The 21,242-nt window shown below is 32.9% G+C and overlaps 2 protein-coding genes across 2 annotated transcripts; both read right to left on the reverse strand.

Annotated features, from left to right (window-relative positions):
- Nucleotides 1-657: 657 nt before the first annotated feature.
- LOC134688470 (eukaryotic translation initiation factor 3 subunit H-A-like) lies at nt 658-13,445 on the reverse strand. The gene is made up of 6 exons (XM_063549205.1): nt 13,332-13,445; nt 8,838-8,994; nt 6,438-6,605; nt 5,573-5,822; nt 1,771-1,906; nt 658-997 (listed from the first exon to the last, which is right to left on the reverse strand). The coding sequence occupies exons 1-6, from the start codon at nt 13,386-13,388 to the stop codon at nt 776-778; spliced, it is 990 nt and encodes a 329-aa protein (XP_063405275.1). The 5' UTR covers nt 13,389-13,445; the 3' UTR covers nt 658-775.
- Nucleotides 13,446-14,706: 1,261 nt separating this feature from the next.
- LOC134686601 (uncharacterized) lies at nt 14,707-17,097 on the reverse strand. The gene is made up of 2 exons (XM_063546273.1): nt 16,947-17,097; nt 14,707-15,930 (listed from the first exon to the last, which is right to left on the reverse strand). The coding sequence occupies exons 1-2, from the start codon at nt 16,994-16,996 to the stop codon at nt 15,285-15,287; spliced, it is 696 nt and encodes a 231-aa protein (XP_063402343.1). The 5' UTR covers nt 16,997-17,097; the 3' UTR covers nt 14,707-15,284.
- Between the last annotated feature and the right edge of the window lie 4,145 nt (nt 17,098-21,242).

Here is a 21,242-nt window from a genome sequence, read left to right on the forward strand (position 1 = left end):
CTTAAAATTCAAATTTGAAGGAGTTATCTTGTAATGCTATGCACCTCTTCTGCAAGTTTATACTCCAAATATGACAAAGTTCAATTATCTCCAGAAAGAGCAAAAATTCAGAAAGATCAAAACCCTTGGCATGACTCATACACACCTTCAATAAATGTAAAAACATCCAGCAAAGTGAAAACAGCCTAGCAGTCTGTAGGAGGATTTATGTGGCATAACTATATACCCATATTGGGATGGACAGACAGATTGGTGGACAGGGGGAAAACAATATGACCCACAACTTTGAGTTGCATGGGGCATAAAAATGTGGGGCAAAGTGTACAGGGTTTATTTGAAAGTGTTTCTTATAATATTTTGAATTCAAGAAAGATATTACAGTCATTACTTTTAATTTAATTCTGAATTAAATTTGTAGTCGGAGTAAATCATGAAAACAACCTTGATGACATCAGTCACATTAAAAAATTATGTCTATAAGCTGATAGACACAACTCTGTCAGCCAATCAGAAGATCTGTTTCATCCAAAATAAATTATTTGACCATGTTTGTGAATATCTTATAGCACTAAAGCCTTTTGATATGTAAGTCAAGAACAACATTATGTACACTTAGGAGAATACTTAGTATTGCTATGAAGGATAGAAAAGCCAGACTTCCAGTCTTTGATTTTTTTATTCTGAAAACTTTTTTTCATTCTCAATGTACCAAAATGGCTATCCATATCAATCTTATGTTTATTTTCCGTTTTCAAATCTAAATTTAATCTGTTCATTAACTTTCTAATGGTTCTTTCTGTAAAGTTTCCGACATAAACAGCTTTCCAACGCTCTGTGATGAGAACTCTCCTATTTGCTGGCAGTAGTTATTAATCTGTTCAGCCAATAACAGGCTATCTAATCTAGCCGGGGCTGGTATTGGCTTGAACATCTTGTTGATGTCATCCTCAGGTAAGGGCTTCTCACCTCTAGCTTCTCTGGCTGTATTCTCTTGTTGCTGAAAAATATTTCAGTATTACATGATTAATCTTCATAAAATTCTTACATTATAGCTATGAAAGTCTACATCTATTCTTACAAGGAATTACACTAAAACAGATGCTAACTCTTTAACTTGAGTTCTGAGTGTTTTGCTCCATTTGAAGGCCTCACTGTTGCTTTGAGATGTAGAACAGAAATAACAGCATTGTTTCTTTGCTTTTAATTTTTTTTTTACTGTGCATATAGTGATTTTGTATCAAAGGTAGATACCCCACATCCTTTTCTTTTTATTATATTTTTCAGGCATTATGACATGGTAATTTATAGATCTAATGGTTTAACTTTGTTTGAAACAAAATCATAAGTTGACAGTAGTAAAACAATCATTTCTATGATTGCCTCTCAAATAATGGTAATAGAGAATTTTTGTGTTAATGTGAATTTTTAGTTTCAAAATTTGTTTCCAAACACAGAAATTGATTTACAGGAATATTTATTTCTTAAAAATTACCACAGTATCATGGTTTTTTTGTATGTACATAATATTAATATTCCATAATGTGAGAATGTGAGAACTCTTATTAATTTCATAGAAAAATTGTGTGATTTCAACAAGGAAAACAAGTGTTGTCTGCTGTATCCATATATATATATATCAGCTGAAATGGTGAATTTCATGTTATGGTATGTTTAACAACAAAAATCACTCAGACCAAAAATTTAGTCTCTAAAAAAAGCTCATCTTATACAAACTAGAATGAGTTTTTTATTATACTGATATAAACCTACCCTCTTCGTCAAGAACTGCTGTTTCTGTACAGATTGTTTATTATGTTGTCTCTGGTAGTTAAGGAAACGATTAGCATCCATAGCAACCTCATCAACACAATCCATTAACTGACGGAGATTTTTTTCCAACATTGAACTGAAAGAAAAGAAGAAGTTTGTTTGATGTCTAACTAACCCCCACATCTCTTTATCTCTTTAATATCTAACCCCCACATCTCTTTATCTCTTTAATATCATATAATTAAGTTTTACATTGATCTTTCTGATCTTCTCTAATACCCCCACATCTCTTTATCTCTTTAATATCTAACCCCCACATCTCTTTATCTCTTTAATATCTAACCCCCACATCTCTTTATCTCTTTAATATCATATAATTAAGTTTTACATTGATCTTTCTGATCTTCTCTAATACCCCCACATCTCTTTATCTCTTTAATATCTAACCCCCACATCTCTTTATCTCTTTAATATCATATAATTAAGTTTTACATTGATCTTTCTGATCTTCTCTAATACCCCCACATCTCTTTATCTCTTTAATATCTAACCCCCACATCTCTTTATCTCTTTAATATCATATAATTAAGTTTTACATTGATCTTTCTGATCTTCTCTAATACCCCCACATCTCTTTATCTCTTTAATATCTAACCCCCACATCTCTTTATCTCTTTAATATCATATAATTAAGTTTTACATTGATCTTTCTGATCTTCTCTAATACCCCCACATCTCTTTATCTCTTTAATATCTAACCCCCACATCTCTTTATCTCTTTAATATCATATAATTAAGTTTTACATTGATCTTTCTGATCTTCTCTAATACCCCCACATCTCTTTATCTCTTTAATATCTAACCCCCACATCTCTTTATCTCTTTAATATCATATAATTAAGTTTTACATTGATCTTTCTGATCTTCTCTAATACCCCCACATCTCTTTATCTCTTTAATATCTAACCCCCACATCTCTTTATCTCTTTAATATCATATAATTAAGTTTTACATTGATCTTTCTGATCTTCTCTAATACCCCCACATCTCTTTATCTCTTTAATATCTAACCCCCACATCTCTTTATCTCTTTAATATCATATAATTAAGTTTTACATTGATCTTTCTGATCTTCTCTAATACCCCCACATCTCTTTATCTCTTTAATATCTAACCCCCACATCTCTTTATCTCTTTAATATCATATAATTAAGTTTTACATTGATCTTTCTGATCTTCTCTAATACCCCCACATCTCTTTATCTCTTTAATATCTAACCCCCACATCTCTTTATCTCTTTAATATCTAACCCCCACATCTCTTTATCTCTTTAATATCATATAATTAAGTTTTACATTGATCTTTCTGATCTTCTCTAATACCCCCACATCTCTTTATCTCTTTAATATCTAACCCCCACATCTCTTTATCTCTTTAATATCATATAATTAAGTTTTACATTGATCTTTCTGATCTTCTCTAATACCCCCACATCTCTTTATCTCTTTAATATCTAACCCCCACATCTCTTTATCTCTTTAATATCATATAATTAAGTTTTACATTGATCTTTCTGATCTTCTCTAATACCCCCACATCTCTTTATCTCTTTAATATCTAACCCCCACATCTCTTTATCTCTTTAATATCATATAATTAAGTTTTACATTGATCTTTCTGATCTTCTCTAATACCCCCACATCTCTTTATCTCTTTAATATCTAACCCCCACATCTCTTTATCTCTTTAATATCTAACCCCCACATCTCTTTATCTCTTTAATATCATATAATTAAGTTTTACATTGATCTTTCTGATCTTCTCTAATACCCCCACATCTCTTTATCTCTTTAATATCTAACCCCCACATCTCTTTATCTCTTTAATATCATATAATTAAGTTTTACATTGATCTTTCTGATCTTCTCTAATACCCCCACATCTCTTTATCTCTTTAATATCTAACCCCCACATCTCTTTATCTCTTTAATATCATATAATTAAGTTTTACATTGATCTTTCTGATCTTCTCTAATACCCCCACATCTCTTTATCTCTTTAATATCTAACCCCCACATCTCTTTATCTCTTTAATATCATATAATTAAGTTTTACATTGATCTTTCTGATCTTCTCTAATACCCCCACATCTCTTTATCTCTTTAATATCTAACCCCCACATCTCTTTATCTCTTTAATATCATATAATTAAGTTTTACATTGATCTTTCTGATCTTCTCTAATACCCCCACATCTCTTTATCTCTTTAATATCTAACCCCCACATCTCTTTATCTCTTTAATATCATATAATTAAGTTTTACATTGATCTTTCTGATCTTCTCTAATACCCCCACATCTCTTTATCTCTTTAATATCTAACCCCCACATCTCTTTATCTCTTTAATATCATATAATTAGGTTTTACATTGATCTTTCTGATCTTCTCTAATACCCCCACATCTCTTTATCTCTTTAATATCTAACCCCCACATCTCTTTATCTCTTTAATATCATATAATTAAGTTTTACATTGATCTTTCTGATCTTCTCTAATTCATGTAATTCTCTAATAAAGGCTGTGAAGATGTATGTATGTTGGAAGTAAACAGAAACTCAACATACAATTTCATCTTGATTCAAGACATTCTTTTTTTATTTAAGAATTGAATGCTTCTTTTTGTAAATTTATTGGGGGGTAAAAGGGTTGACCGAAGTACATTTTGTATGAAGCGCGGAAGCGCTTCATTCTAAAAATGTACGCACGGTCAACGCTTTCACAACCCTATAAAGTTACAAAAAGAAGCATTCAATACTTATAATTACATTTTTTAGCTAGGATTATAAAAACACGATTTTCATGAAGTTGAATTTTTAAATTCACCTGTGCACTTTATTGTGGCACCTCGTGTCATCATGAATGAAATGTTATTGTCTCATGCAACTGCTTACGGAATAACATGTGATGTGCAATTAGCCAATCAGAATAACGTATTATAATGAAACATACATCTAATGTAATTATTATAAAATTAACCAAGCATTGATGTAGTAAAAAATTATCACCTGTTATTTAAATTATTGGAAATAAAAAGAAGGGTCCAACAAATTCCAAAAACATACAGTAATCACAACTCATCACTGTTCAATAGTTTAGAGAAATTTCAAGTAGTTAAGTCAACATATTGAAAAATTCAAAGTATCTGTTACAAGGAGTAGGTATCTAACATGGGCTCTTTCACCAAAAAATGAATCAACAAAAATGGTTTATCTGTAATACTGAGATGTTTATGATTAACAAGCATTTTATCTGGAAAGTTTAACTGTGAAATGAGTCACAGATTCTGAACATGCTAACGCATCACTACATCACTACTTGTTGCTTTTAAGCTGCTGAATCAATATGAAATTTTTCTATTTAGTAAATTTAGTAAATAGATATATATGAAGAAAGTGTGATGAAAATAATAGTTGGACAAACAGACAAACAAGATGGTTGCAGTATAGAGTGGGGTCAAATAATTTGGAAAGTAATTTGACAAGTTCCTTATCTTCCTGACTCAAAGTCATTGGCTGACTCAAGAGGGATTCAGAGCTGCTCTGAAAGCAGACTCTGGAAGGAAGTGAACAGCATAGAGTGTATATAAATTTTAATTGTAAATAGCTTTGAGAATACTTGCTGCCTTGCAGGGCACTGCGCTAAGTTTTCGTGGGACCATACACATTCAATATGAATTTGGTGCCTTACTTGGAAGAAGAAGTCATAATATTAATATATTTTGTCTTGAGTTATCTCCCTTACCTAGTTGCTAAATCCAGATAATTAAATTTATCTTCATCAGTTGTTTTTTCTTCTACTTCACACAACAAGGCATTGGTCAGATGAGAATTCTTCACATAGATTGGGATTTCTTCAAACATTTTTTCAAAGCTGATATTTGATTCTTTAATTGAGTCTGGGCTGTAATCTCCATTTCTATAGAAGTCCATCATTTCTCTCGTTAATCTGTAGGCCTTTAATGCTAAATATCCCTGTGTTGTACGTAGAGGATCTGAAATGTTATAATTGTAATACATATAAAAATTTATCATTTCTCTGGTCAATCTGTAGGCCTTTAATGCTAAATATCCCTGTGTTGTACGCAAAGGGTCTTAAATGTTTTATAGTTGAAATACATATAAAAATTGATTTGAAAATTATTCCTCAGGCTAAAAAACATGGCATTTAAGTATACCTTGGTATTTATAAACTGAATTCAGATAGTGATCAAGTGATCAAAAGGTTTCACAAGAGTAGAACATGATTCATCAGACATCTCCTTTCTCTCATGTTAATCAAAATCAGTTCAAACAGTTATTCTAAGTGCATTTAAATTTACATGTCTCTCTTTGTTTAAACAACACACTACATGCACTTTATTACGGTAACATGTCCGTTGTATGTTTGTGTTATTGGGTTGCTCTTTCATTGACCTTTATTCTGTATGTTTACACTTAGGTTGAATTTAAAATGCTACATTTTTTAGTTGGTTAAATTAAAGCTGCTGACATAGTGATTAAATCCTTAAGATTTATTAACAATTTTTTACTTTTACTTTATCCCCAGTGATGTTAGCAATGGATGACTATTAGAAATCATAAGTGTATGGATATAAGGATTACCTTACCATAAATAAGAACAACAGATTCTTCAATATTATCTTGGTAGTTGAACTGAGAGTCTAATAATGGTCTGTTGATGAAAGACCCAAAGTATGTACTCTGATACCATCCAACATGTAAATGGTCTATGTTTACATGTCGTAGATTTCTCATCATTTCCATCTGGTATTGAACTACAAAATAATACATAAATGTACATTATAATCATCACATGAGAGAGAAATATGACATCAAGTAAAACATTATTATAAAACTAGATGTGTCAAAGAGACACGAATAGCCCCTTCTCAAAAAATTGAAAAATCTGCAAAATCAATGTGGACATAAACATGATGGTAGTCTCACAAATCAAAAATCAGCCCAATATCTGAAGGAGTTTAGAAAAAAACTCTGTAGAATGGTTTGTTGCGGAATGACAGAATTACGGAATTACAGTATTTCGGACAAGGGTAAAACTATATCGCACCAACAACTTTGTTGCGGGTCAATAAAAATATATTTGGTTGGTAATCATGACATATGAAAGAAATATGATGTCAAATCAAAAACTACAAAATATTCAATACAATGTTTATCATATACACAAATTTTATGTCATACTCATAATCAATAAACATGTTTAATAAAAAAGAGAATTTAAATTACAATGACACTTATATAATAATTACAATGTACATGTATATGAAACCAAAACCTAAATAAGGTGATGTTTTCTTTTTGTATGTTCATTCATTAATTACAAAGTCTGAAGGGAAGTAAGCAAAGGAAAGAGAAAATGGTAGGGATAAACAAATTATTATAATGAAGGGTGACATCTGTCTTACTTACATTTTTTTAACATTTTATTGCTGCTTTGGTATCTTGAAGTACATAATTTTTTCTAAATGTGTTTTACCAGGACAAAAGACTAGTATTATACAGCATGTAGAGATACCACAAGTACTGATTATGTCCCTCTATTTTCAAATCTTATCTAGATCACTGCTTGAAGGTGGCCATATTGCTTGGGTGTGTGGTCACTGTGGTGGCCTAGCAGCTTAGCAGACTTGAATGTATGGTCACTATGGTGGCCTTGCAGCCTAGCAGGCTTGAATGTATGGTCACTGTGGTGGCCTAGCAGCCTAGGAGGCTTGAATGTACATGTATGGTCACTATGGTGGCCTTGCAGCCTAGCAGGCTTGAATGTATGGTCACTGTGGTGGCCTAGCAGCCTAGCAGGCTTGAATGTATGGTCACTGTAGTGGCCTTGCAGCCTAGCAGGCTTGAATGTATGGTCACTATGGTGGCCTTGCAGCCTAGCAGGCTTGAATGTATGGTCACTATGGTGGCCTTGCAGCCTAGCAGGCTTGAATGTATGGTCACTGTGGTGGCCTAGCAGCCTAGGAGGCTTGAATGTACATGTATGGTCACTATGGTGGCCTTGCAGCCTAGCAGGCTTGAATGTATGGTCACTATGGTGGCCTTGCAGCCTAGCAGGCTTGAATGTATGGTCACTATGGTGGCCTTGCAGCCTAGCAGGCTTGAATGTATGGTCACTGTGGTGGCCTAGCAGCCTAGCAGGCTTGAATGTATGGTCACTATGGTGGCCTAGCAGCCTAGCAGGCTTGAATGTATGGTCACTATGGTGGCCTTGCAGCCTAGCAGGCTTGAATGTATGGTCACTGTCGTGGCCTTGCAGCCTAGCAGGCTTGAATGAATGGTCACTGTGGTGGCCTTGCAGCCTAGAAGGAATTATTTCTTTGCAAGGTTTTATGGTTTGTGGCATAACTTAGTATAGTTTTTAAACATTGTTGATTTCTTTCATTTGATTTTGCTGCCAAAAGTATAAAAATAAAGATATTAATTTATTAAACCACCAACTTCAGCTTTATTCATATAGATTCTTACATTGATACCAGTGGATTATCAGATTTATCCAATTGAGATAGTTAAATTATCAATTTTAAAGTACGAGCCGCCTCGGCGAGGACTTTAAAATTTATAATTTAACTATAGAGATTGGATAAATCCGATAATCCAAGAGTAACTATGTAAGAATCTGTTTCTCTAATGATTGAAAATACATTTTCTTTTTTTGTTAACCGAAAATTCCCTTCGAGTGCCTTTCGCAGTGCACGAAGTGGTCAATTTCATAAACACCTGTTAGCATATTTTGATTCATTCAGTAAGCTAAAAAGGTCATGACCCTTAAAATCATCCAATGATCTTTTGAGATCACCAGTAACCACACGTTGATTAAACTTTTTTATACAATGGGTTCGGAAAGGGATAAATTTCCATAGAATTAGAGAAAAACATTTACAGAAGAGATACAAATTATAGACACATACAACCACAGACACTTCATAATGACCACTCCTTACACTGGAACTATGAGGTAAACTTCAGAAAATATCTTTACTTACCTTCATTAAATTCTTCTTCATCATTATGCCTAGGGAAAGGAAAGCAATTTGTGATTTCCAACTTGTTGTCGACGACTAGACCTAACAAAACACCCTGGACCAAATCTGTTCCACCAGCTGCTTCCTCTTGACAATGCTTAACTATCTTCAATACAACCTACAATGTAACATAATAAATAATATGTATGTGAACGTGTTCTTGACAATGCTTAACTATCCTCAATACAACCTAAAAGTAAAAATATGTATGTGAACGTGTTTTTGACAATGCTTAACCATCTTCAATGCACCCTAAAATGCAACAAAGCAAAATATATGAATGAATTCTCAGTTGGTCCATCTCACACATTCCGATGAATTTTATACATCTGTGCACGAAACAAAAGGATATGTCAACTTCGTAATAAACCAGATGCTCCGCAGGGCGTAGCTTTATACGACCGCAGAGGTTGAACCCTGAACGGTTGGGGCAAGTATGGACACAACATTCAAGCTGGATTCCGCTCTAAATTTGGATTGTGATTAAATAGTTGACACAACATAGGTTTCTGACACAGAATGAATGTATTCAAATGAACTTAAAATTTTTGTTTTCTCTTAGAGCAATTCACTATGCTGTTGAATATTAATCCTCTCAAAAAAATGTTTGAAGAAATTTTCTTTTTATTTATGAAATTTCAAATGAGAAAAATTGAACCCAATTTTTTAATCACATCCCCCTTTCCCTTATTCCAAAACTAATTTCAATTAAAATATTCTAATGGAGTTTGCAACAATTACTACTCATTTAAATACATCATAAAATATTAAGATGTAAAAAAAACTGCTTGTTATCACTGAATGGTAAAGATTATTTAAATTTATCAGTTGGTAGTAAAAAGTGAATATACATTGTATATTGTATATAACAAAGATTTAAGTTGATTCTGGACAAAGAAAGATAACTCCAATTAAAAAAAATTCTTGCAGATATTTCTTGCTTACTATACTGGACAAAGATAACTCTTAATTAAAAAAAAATTTGCTATTTCACAATATTGTGAAATTAGATATTTCTTACCATTGCACAATACTGTGCAATTGAAAAGACTTGCTATTGCACAATACTTAATATAATAATTTTAGATCCTGATTTGGACCAACTTGAAAACTGGGCCCATAATCAAAAATCTAAGTACATGGTTAGATTCAGCATATCAAAGAGGCCCAAGAATTTAATTTTTGTTAAAATCAAACTTAGTTTAATTTTGGACCCTTTGCACTTTAATTTAGACCAATTTTAAAACTGGACCAAAAATTAAGAATCTACATACACAGTTAGATTTGGCATATCAAAGAACCCCAATTATTCAATTTTTGATGAAATCAAACAATGTTTAATTTTGGACCTCGATTTGGGCCAACTTGAAAACTGGGCCAATAATCAAAAATCTAAGTACATTTTTAGATTCAGCATATCAAAGAACCCCAAGGTTTCAATTTTTGTTAAAATCAAACTAAGTTTAATTTTGGACCCTTTGGACCTTAATGTAGACCAATTTGAAAACGGGACCAAAAATTAAGAATCTACATTCACAGTTAGATTCGGCATATTAAAGAACCCCAGTTATTCAATTTTGATGAAATCAAACAAAGTTTAATTTTGGACCCTTTGGGCCCCTTTTTCCTTAACTGTTGGGACCAAAACTCCCAAAATCAATAACAACCTTCCTTTTATAGTCATAAACCTTGTGTTTAAATTTCATAGATTTCTATTTACTTATACTAAAGCTATGGTGCGAAAACCAAGAAAAATGCTTATTTGGGTCCCTTTTTGGCCCCTAATTCCTAAACTGTTGGGACCGAAACTCCCAAAATCAATACCAACCTTCCTTTTGTGGTCATAAACATTGTGTTTAAATTTCATTGATTTCTATTTACTTTAACTAAAGTTATTGTGGGAAAACCAAGAATAATGCTTATTTGGGCCCTTTTTTTGGCCCCTTATTCCTAAACTGTTGAAACCAAAACTCCCAAAATCAATCCCAACCTTTCTTTTGTGGTCATAAACCTTGTGTCAAAATTTCATAGATTTCTATAAACTTAAACTAAAGTTATAGTGCGAAAACCAAGAAAATGCTTATTTGGGCCCTTTTTGGCCCCTAATTCCTAAAATGTTGGGACCAAAACTCCCAAAATCAATACCAGCCTTCCTTTTATGGTCATAAACCTTGTGTTAAAATTTCATAGATTTCTATTCACTTTTACTAAAGTTAGAGTGCGAAAACTAAAAGTATTCAGACGACGACGACGACGCCAACGTGATAGCAATATACGACGAAAATTTTTTCAAAATTTGCGGTCGTATAAAAACTCAGCCATCAGATGAAGAAAAGTCATTCAAATTCTTGTGCATTCTTCTGGACCAAATTCTTCTGTCCCTATAATGCATATATTTACTAATTTACGTTTGCCTTTTATGGATTTTGCTGTTTTCTTTTTTTTTGTGCAATATCATGAATATAGAGACAGAAAGCAGTTCCCATCCAAAACAGAAGATTGAGGACAATTTGTTTGGGCTCATTTTGTATAAATTTGTCAGATATCCGTGCCAGTACACACTTGTAGATAAATGTTTTTCTACATTTGCATGTGCCTTATTAGAATCAACGACTTTACTATATCAAGATAATCAGCTTTTTTCAACATTTAATTATACATTCTACTTTTAATCTAATCAAGTTAGACGGAAGTCTGTTTGACATATTGAACTATTTCGACCAATCTACACTGATTTCCAGTACCATGGTTCTTCTACCTTCTTGCATATGAATAGCAAATTCGGTTATAATTAGATATCATAGTTAGTCATAAAGAAGATAGAAGATCCTAGTAACCAGAAATCAACATTGGATGGTCGAAAAAGTTCAAGATGTCAAACTTCCGTCAAACTTGATGAGATTATACATTTTGTAAGTAGGCTGTATTGAATGATAACCATTTGATGCTTGATGGCAAATTCTTCTTCCCGTTACGAGTCTAACTATGAACATTGTAGTATCCAGGTGTAATGATAAGTCATTATACTAAGGCTATTTTTTTCTTATTTTTTCTGTAGACTTAGCTTTAATTTTTTATAACCATGCATTGGCAAGCTTGATAACTTGTAATTGTTTGTCAGTAACTAATTGTACGATGATGTCCCATACGGAACCTTCTGACCTTGTTTGTTTACATTAAAATTTCAATGGCGTCAAAATCATGTGATGTCAATTCGTTATATCCAATCAAATTGCGCTACTGTCAATTAGGGCATTTTTCAGTCTACGGCAATTACGTTATTTCTTTCTGGGATATAACTTCAAAATATTTTGCAATAGTTCTGGGTTTTATTCAACAGGAAAACTCTTTTTTTGCCATCCCTTTTGACATCAAGGGAATTTTGTATGAATATTTACCTACAGTCATGTTGGTCAGAATATCGATCTTTTTATAATGAATAAAAAAAAAATTCTATGAAAAATAAATGTAAATTGTTTCTTATTAACCAACTCTATATGCCTGTTCAAAATTATGACATCGTTTTTTCATATAGTTTTCCTTTCATTTTGGTTGGGCTTTTTTCGCGGGAAAATTGAGAAAGAGGTAAGGAGCATGTCATTTTTAAATTACTAAAAATACGATTTGCTTGACCTGTATTGCCTGCCACAAGAGTGATGACGCTGAATGGAATGTACACAAAGCAATGGAGGCCGGAAATGGGATTTTGTGAAGTTCTAGAATGTTTTTAAATATTCGGAAGTTGGGATTGAAACGGGCATTAGAAAATTGGCATTTTTTGGCAATAATTGAGAACAACAATGAAAACTTACCTTTAGAAATGTTTTTTTTATTCAAAAGTGCAGAAAAAACGTATTTTGCACTGTTTTTCTACGTCAGAAGTACCGTAGTGACATCAATGCGGAGTTTCCCCGTGTGTTAAGTTCAAACACAAATACCTAACGAACTGACAAGATGAACGATCTTAGACTACGGTAGGATAAAATGTAATTGACTAGGGCGCATCTCAAACAGACAAGAGGCCACTCATACACTCTTTCAACTATGTTATTTCTTTGAAATATCAGAGGCAACCAATTGGATTTAAAAAATTAATGCTCAAGTGCCGGGTGTATCAATAAAAGTACATTTTCAGAATTTACAGAATATATAAAATGTATTTGTACTTGCGAATGCCGCACTCTGGGAGGCCTGGCTTATTTTGATTTGTAACATACATAGCAGTCTATGAAAAAACGGAGGAATAGCGTTTCTAATAGTCGACTTTATTATTTCAGACTTTTATTGACAGAATTTATCATCTAGAATTTCCTGTGGCACCACAAACGATGAGGGGACTATAATGTGATTGCGTCGCCGGATTAGAAGGTACCTTTTCGGTTTTATTGAAAAGATAAATAGTTATATTTAATGGACATACACTAATTATTGAAATCTATTAATAAGAACACGTACAAGACCATCAATTTGAACATATTGTACAGGAGAACTCGTGTGTTTTCTGGAAGCCATCTTGGAAAAAGAGAGTCCGGGTTACTGAAACGCTTTCTGGACAATCTCAAAACATATTTTATTTATTTCTGGACCCAAACTCGCCCCAAATAATATTTCGTCCTATGAGTACTAGAGTCAAAAATAAAGGCAACAGTAGTATACCGCTGTTCAAAACTCATAAATCCATGGACAAAAAACAAAATTGGGGTAACAAAATAAAACCGAGGGAAACGCATTAAATAGACAATAGACAATAGACAATATTTTATTCGCACAAACACAGTTACATTAAATGGTTATGGCATAAATAATTAAATATAAGAGGAGAACAACGACACAACACCGAAACGCAACACACACAGAAACGGACCAAGCATCAGACAAAAGACCACGAGAATAACAAATATAACATCAAAACCAAATACATGAATTTGGGATAGACAAGTACCGTGCCACGTCTTATCTTAATATCTCAAAAATAAGAAAAAAACAAAAACACAACATTAAAATGCAACACACACAGAAACGAACAATAATATAACAATGGCCATCTTCCTGACTTGGTACAGGACATTGTGTCGTTAATCATTATAGAACCAATGACTTAAATGTATAGTTGTACAATATTTTCTCAGAAAAATGTCGATAAAGTAAAAAAGTTAAAAAAAAAAGTACAACTATAATTCGGATTCGTTTTTGTTTTTTCATTCTGTCGATCTTATAAAAAAAACATGTTTGCCTGGATAATACTGCTTTGCCAGTACTCATTTCCGAAATCCGTTTTTTTTGGTGATTTTTCAATCACATTTTATAGGCATATGTAGTATAACGAAATCAGAGATCTTTATTTTAATTAGATTGATGTTGATATACTAAAATATGATCTTTTAGAGTACATACAATTTAAGACTCTTTCATCTTGCAATAGTATATTAAAACATTTGACTTTTCTACACTTTTACACATTATTCCCCATTCTAAACTACAACAAATTGAAAGAGTTGATTATTCCTACAACTGCTTTTGTTTTTGCGAAAGAAAAAAGTGAAAAGCAAGTAATGGGGAGAATTTTTTACAGAGTATAGCATCCTAGCTGTTAAATGTGGTATCTAAAAAGAGTGGCAAAAGATACCAGAGGGTCAGTCAAACTCATAGATCGATAACAAACTGACAGCGCCATGGCTGACTGAGTCCCTAAGACAAAATACTTGTATCTACGTTGGCCATTCTTTTTTATGAAACAAAGCAATACGAACTCTTCCAATTTGTCTTTTATTTTGAAATGGGAATACTTGTGTAAATTGTACAAAAGTCAAATGTTTTAATACTACTGCAAGATGAAAGAGAGTTAGAGTGTATGTACTCTAAAAGATATTGGGTTATAGTGCGCCAGGAATGAAAACCGTTTTGATTTCTCACACTAATCTGATCAGGCTTTACTCTAATTCAAAAATGTCAACTGATTGGTCATGTTGATAAGCAGGTTTAAAGTCAGCGCGATTTTCATAGCCGAAGATGGCACTCACGACCTGTCGTAATCGAGACAAGTTTATTTCATAACGATAACAAACAAGATATATGCATGTTTATGACATAAAGTACACACACACACACACACACACACTTACAAAAAAAACCAGATATATGCATGCATGTTTACATTGAATACAAATTATAGTTGCACGATGCTTCAGTTAAAAATCCATCTAATGAACAGTTAGTTTTTTTTCGAATTCTTCATGAAATGTTCCCATTTGTAGAATCCGTAGAAAATACGGAAATACTTTTACACTCATTGCAATCAATGTACCCAACAAATAGACAAATAACCAGAGAGGCAACTAATCAACCAACCAATTGCACTTAGTCTAGCTTTCATATTTTCTTATTTCAAATGATCCTATCTATGTCAGACTATGATATTAAGATGTCAGTTTCACGAAAATCTCCAAATGTCTGTCCTACTGGTGAACTTTCTTGCGCAAAGCGATTTTTGACGCCGGGCTTTTCTCCATTCGTATCTTTGAGCCGTACTAGTTGTTCCACGATATGATTTTTCTCTTCTTTAAGCTGATCTATTTGTTCCTTATTATCACAGTTTTCTCTTTTTATTCTCGCTATCTCACAATCTTTAGCTGTTAATTGACTACTTGCTTCACTCTCTTGATATCGCAATTGTCTATATTTCCATACGACTCCTATAACTAAAAGACCAAGTATAACAGATTCTGCGATACAGCATATCTTATAACTATCATTCTTCCTTGTAGGCGATGAATTTTGAATATGACTCATATTACTTTCACATAAAGTTATATATTGTAGTTTGTGATAATTGGAATTATTTGTTGACATAACAGGCACTGTCTTAATGTAAAATGTCTCAGTATTTCGTTCACTAAAGTAAAGCCTAATCCTATCATTTGTTTGACTTGGTCTACAATCTTCTATAAGTTGACATGATGTATTATATACACAATGATATTCATGAGGGTTCAACGAACAAAACGTTTTTGCTCTATTCGACCACGTGTTGTCATCTGGACAGACTGTTGCTCCGCTGCAATAAAAAAATAATAAATCATGAAAGAAGCAGAGGCAGATTTAGGGGGGGGGGCAGAGGGGCCGGGCCCCCGCTTTTGAGAAAAAAACAATGGTTGATTATATAGGGAATCACTGAAGCGTGAGAATCATTCATTGATTAGAAGTCGGTTGCTTTTTAATTTGAATTTCCTGTAAAATTCCATGATTTTCATGTTTCTGTCATACTATTAACATACGTATATTATAAATAAGGTGTATTTGTTAATAACAAATTGTTCTGTTCCTAAGTACCCATGTGTCGAGCGTCACTGGTGAGTCTTTTGTAGACGAAACGCACGTCTGGCGTAAATACAAAATTTAATCCTGGTATATATGATGAGTTTATTATGCAATGTATGCCAATAGTAGCATTCCCGAGGTCATGTCGGTCGATGGGTAATATGTAAGATCAAGTAAGATGGACCAGTCCCAAAATGTTGATACTCTTTTACAATTGAATTAAATTTTGATTTTTTTTCTGTTTGACTTTAGTTGGTCTTGGTGTGCAATTAGTCAATAAAAAAAACGAATTTGGAAGCTTGTGCTTCGTTTAAAGGACTTTCATTTGACGACGTAGCGCGTCCTTTCCTGTGAATTACCAGGCGCTGATCCAGCCATTTTAAAAGGGGGTTCCCAACCCAGAGTTAGGGTGGTTCCAAGTGTATGCTCCCATTCAAATGCATTGATCGGCCAAAAAAAGGAGGGGCTCCAACCCCCCCCTTCTGGATCCGCCAATGATTACTTTTAATAAGTTTTTTAATATGGTCTCAATGAAGTATACATAATTATGTCATTATGTATAAATGAATAATAATATACGAGGACTCAGGTTCCCGAAATTAAAAGTCGTTATATGATTTAATTCAATTGTACAACTACTACTTTTAAAATAAGGAAGTAAATTAATGTGTGTTTTTGTAGTCCTCGATAAATCACTATTGTTTATGATGTGTATAATGATCATTGCGATACAAATAATGACTGTTAACTTACCTGATGAGATAGTAAGATGTCTGGAATAGCACCATCAGTAACACTAACATCTTATTTCGTCTTTTTTTTTCTAAAATAGCGTCGTTCAAAGAAACGCACTTCTATGTTGTGTTTATCAAATTATTTTCAAAATTGCCGGCCTTTCAATGGAAACCCCCTTTACCAGCTATAGTAAAGTTACATGCTATAAATAGTACAGGTTTTTTCCATCGTTCTGAATAAGCAAATGTTGATTTACATCGGCAAACAGAATAATGATGATTCAAATTTATTTCAAAAGGATAAAATATTTAAGGCCATTATATGAATAAGGAGATGTGGTATGATTGACAATAACACGAGACAAATATCGTCCAAAGTTAGAAAGAAGTGTATTTTTTTTTTTATTTTTTTTTTTTAAATGTTATAATATTTTATTTGAATTTTACATTTGTTAGAGATACATAAAGTACCGGTACCTTATCCCGGCCTCGTTAACATTAGTATATAGCATTTTATTGATAAGTTAGTACTTGTTAGTGCACAATATGTATATATAGTAATAATGACATGTATGTAACTGAATAGAAATATGATAACATGATGAAGAATAAGAAAGAATAAAATTGTTTATTATAGTGTCACATATTGATTGAAACAAGACATTCACACAATATACATATACATACATACAACAATCAATATCCAGCCAAAAAATGACTTATGAGACACTTGATTCTTAAAACCAAAATATATACAAAAATATACTATTTAAACTTGTAAGTAATCACATAAAAGTTTTATCTAAATGGAACAAGTAGCTTAAAATATAAATAATTCTTAGTTTTAAAAAAAAAAAAAAGATATGTATTAACTATGAAATATGAAATACTATAAAATTGGGTAAAAATCTTATAAATAAATGCATTAAAAATTGATTAATGAAAAATATTACTGTAAAAATAATTTTCTACGTAAATAAAATTTATGTAAACATTTGCAAAAATAATACTGGATATTGGTACAATTCATAATTTCGATAAATTTTCTGTTTGTATTAAAATCTTGAAAGTTTTCAATAAGTTTTGAGCATTCATTAAACAAATTGTATCGAAGATCGTCATATAATGAGCATTCCATTAGAAAATGTTTTTCTGTTTCTATGCTGTTGGTTTTGCAAAGCATACATATTCGGTCTTCAATGGGTGTAGGCGGCCTGGAGTATCTTCCCGTCTCACACGCAAGTGGAAGTGAACCGGAGCGAAACAGAGCCATTGTACGTCGCTCAGTTTTGGAAATGTTCAAACGGACGTATTGTTCGGTTTTCACACTTTGTTTGTATTGCCTATAAGTTCGTAATTTGTTTCCGTTCTGTGAGTTATGTCGATCATTAAAGACTTCCTCGTTCCATTCCGTGTTATCTAATACAGTTATTTTTTCGCTAATTGTACGCATTACAGTTTTTGTAGATACAGATAAATCGTACACAAGATCTCTCACATTTAGCAAATCAACAGTTTTGTGCACTTGGAAAGCCCAACCCTTTCTATACCTTGAAGTCCATTTAAGTATTTTAGTACAGTTTCTATGTTGATCAGAGCGTAAAAGTCTACACAAAAGCCTACAGAAGTTAATTCGCTGTTTTGTAAAGCACGACGTCCAGCCCATATCGCCGCGTGATGCTAAATTAGACGTTCGTTTTCCTACGGACAAAAAGAATTTACAGGCCCGGTTCTGAATTGTCGATATGGCACTAAACGCTTTAGTTCCCCAGATACCACTACCATAGAGAAGAACTGGCTCTACCATTGATGTATACAGTTTAGTGTAAACCTTATATGTCATTCCACCTAACATAGCCGCCTTTGTCATTAAAGCTCCAAGGGCACGACTAGCCGCTTTTGATAACTCCGTTACATGTTTTTTAAAAGTCAAGTACTCGTCCATCCAGACACCTAAGTATTTGTAGGATTCACAGTAATCAATATTATTGCCTGAACAATTGAAAATCCGATCTGACCTTGCAATTGATTGATTTCGGAAATGTACGATTTTGGTTTTGTTAATGTTAATTGAAAGTTTCCATGTAGCACACCAGTCCGATACGACATCTAGCATTCGTTGTAAACTATTTTCGTCGGGTGCGATTAAGGCGATATCGTCCGCATATAGTAAAATACTCAAATGAAAATCATCAACCTTCACTCCACAGTTTAACGCATTAATGCGGTCCGCTAAGTCATTTATGTAAAGAGAAAACAATGTCGGTGAAAGGATACATCCCTGTTTTACTCCGGCTTCAACGTTGAACCACTGAGTAAGATCATTATTTACACGAAGGGTACAATTAACATCATCATACAGTGACTGAATTGCGAATAAAAACTTTCCCCTTACTCCTGCACGTTGCAGTTTATACCATAAAAAGCTATGCTCAACCGTATCAAATGCTTTTTTCATGTCAACGAAACATGTAAACGTGGATTTTCTTGATATTTTACGATCATTTATGATTGAGTATAGCGAATGTATATGCTCCTCACAGCTTCTGCCTCGTCGAAATCCATTTTGTTCGTCACATAAAATTTTGTTATCTTCAAGCCATTTACTTAAACGATAATTTAAAATGTTACAATAAATTTTACAAGGCACCGAAATCAAAGTTATTCCCCTGTAGTTGAGCGGGTTTCTATTGTCATCGGATCCGTGTTTAAAAATCGGGTTTATAATACCACTTTTCCACTGAATTGGAACTTTGCCGAGATTGAAACAGCCCATAATAATTTGGTGTAATAAGTCAATAGCTGTGTCATTCTTTAATACTTCAGCCGGGATGTCGTCAATTCCTGTAGCTTTCCGTGATTTGGCACGTATGACTGCATCGAGAACCTCAGTTCTGGAAATAGATGCATTAAGCGTAGTTACATCAATTTCAATATTAAAGTTCGCAGAATCAAGTTCAGTTTCGACACCGGTTTTTCGCTTAAATAATGAATGAAAATCGGTCTTCCACTTATTCATAACATCGTTTCTGTTTGTATTAACTGAACCGTTCTCATCAACAATTGCCATTGGAATACACGGTTTACGCTCGTTGGCAATACCCAATTTACCAATAGATTTCCAGAAATCACGCTGATTGGTTTCACACAGTTTATTTTCAAGTATATGGCGTTCATTGGCTTGATATTTTCTTTTAAATTTTCGGTTTAGACGGTCAAAAGTTTTTCTTTCGGAACAGTATTCTTTTTTATATTTTTGCTTTAAAGATGTTGGTCCAGTGTAACGTAACCACTTCTTTTCAGTTTCACAAACTTTACTCCATTGACCAGCTAGACTATCATTCCAATAAGGTTTAAAACGTGACTTCTTTCGTTTATTTCCACTTGAACTATTATAAATAGGTAACTTGTTGTCCATTTCACATTTAAGCAAAGATTGGAATTCGTCGTAGGCATTTTGAACATCACTTGATACTTCAATATAATTTTCTATTTTCTGAATAGCTTCCAGTACTTTATGAAATATATCCTCATTTAGCAAGAAATCATTTGGCACAGATGAAACATTATGCTTATGACTAGCATTATTCTCACTTTTATTCATATCCATATTCCTTTTTAAATTAATAGATAAATTCACATCACAATATAATACTGAGTGATCCGGAATACTATCAGGAATGTATGAAATATTATTAATTATTTCTGACATTGGAACTATTTTGAAGTCTTCGATATTTTCCATATCTTCGTAAGGAACACATATATAATCTACTACAGATTTTCCAGTTGTAGAAATACAGGTAAATTGGTTATCATTAAATCGCCCATTTAACATGCCGAAATTAACGTCACTTAAAAAATTAATGAACACATCTCCATGATGATTTTCTGTATGATCAATATAATTCCTTGGTTTAACAAGATCAACACCTTCAATATAATCGGAATTTGATCCTACACGAGAGTTAAAATCTCCACAAATAAATATTTTCCCTTTGTGTTGATAAGAATATATCTGATGTAATAGATTTCGAAAAAATACGTCCGAGTCCACAGGTCTACATGAATCTGCTGGTGGCAAATAACATATTGCAACACAAAAGCATAGTTTTTCTAGTTTAGCTGAGAACTCCAACCATAATACTCCCTCTTCCTCCTCATCTAAAACATGTATATCAAACATATCCGCTATATTGTTTTTCACAAAGGCACCTACTCCTGCTGAGCCGCGAGTGGCACGTTTATGCAATGTTTTCCTATTATTTCCATAAAATCTAAAACCATGAACGTGTAGGCGTTCATTTCCACGTAA

This window comes from Mytilus trossulus, chromosome 10 (genome assembly GCF_036588685.1).
Source record: "Mytilus trossulus isolate FHL-02 chromosome 10, PNRI_Mtr1.1.1.hap1, whole genome shotgun sequence".
Lineage (NCBI taxonomy): Eukaryota > Metazoa > Mollusca > Bivalvia > Mytilida > Mytilidae > Mytilus > Mytilus trossulus.

Bases quoted from the DNA above. Each gene is read 5' to 3' on its own strand.
- LOC134686601 (XM_063546273.1), bottom strand. From the start codon at position 16,996: ATGTTAGTGTTACTGATGGTGCTATTCCAGACATCTTACTATCTCATC. The intron at 15,931-16,946 runs GTAAGTTAACAG...TTTTTATTGCAG, and splicing joins ACATCTTACTATCTCATCAG to CGGAGCAACAGTCTGTCCAG.
- LOC134688470 (XM_063549205.1), bottom strand. From the start codon at position 13,388: ATGGCTTCCAGAAAACACACGAGTTCTCCTGTACAATATGTTCAAATT. The intron at 5,823-6,437 runs GTAAGGTAATCC...ATAACATTTCAG, and splicing joins ATCTGTTGTTCTTATTTATG to ATCCTCTACGTACAACACAG. The intron at 998-1,770 runs GTAGGTTTATAT...AATATTTTTCAG, and splicing joins AGCAGTTCTTGACGAAGAGG to CAACAAGAGAATACAGCCAG.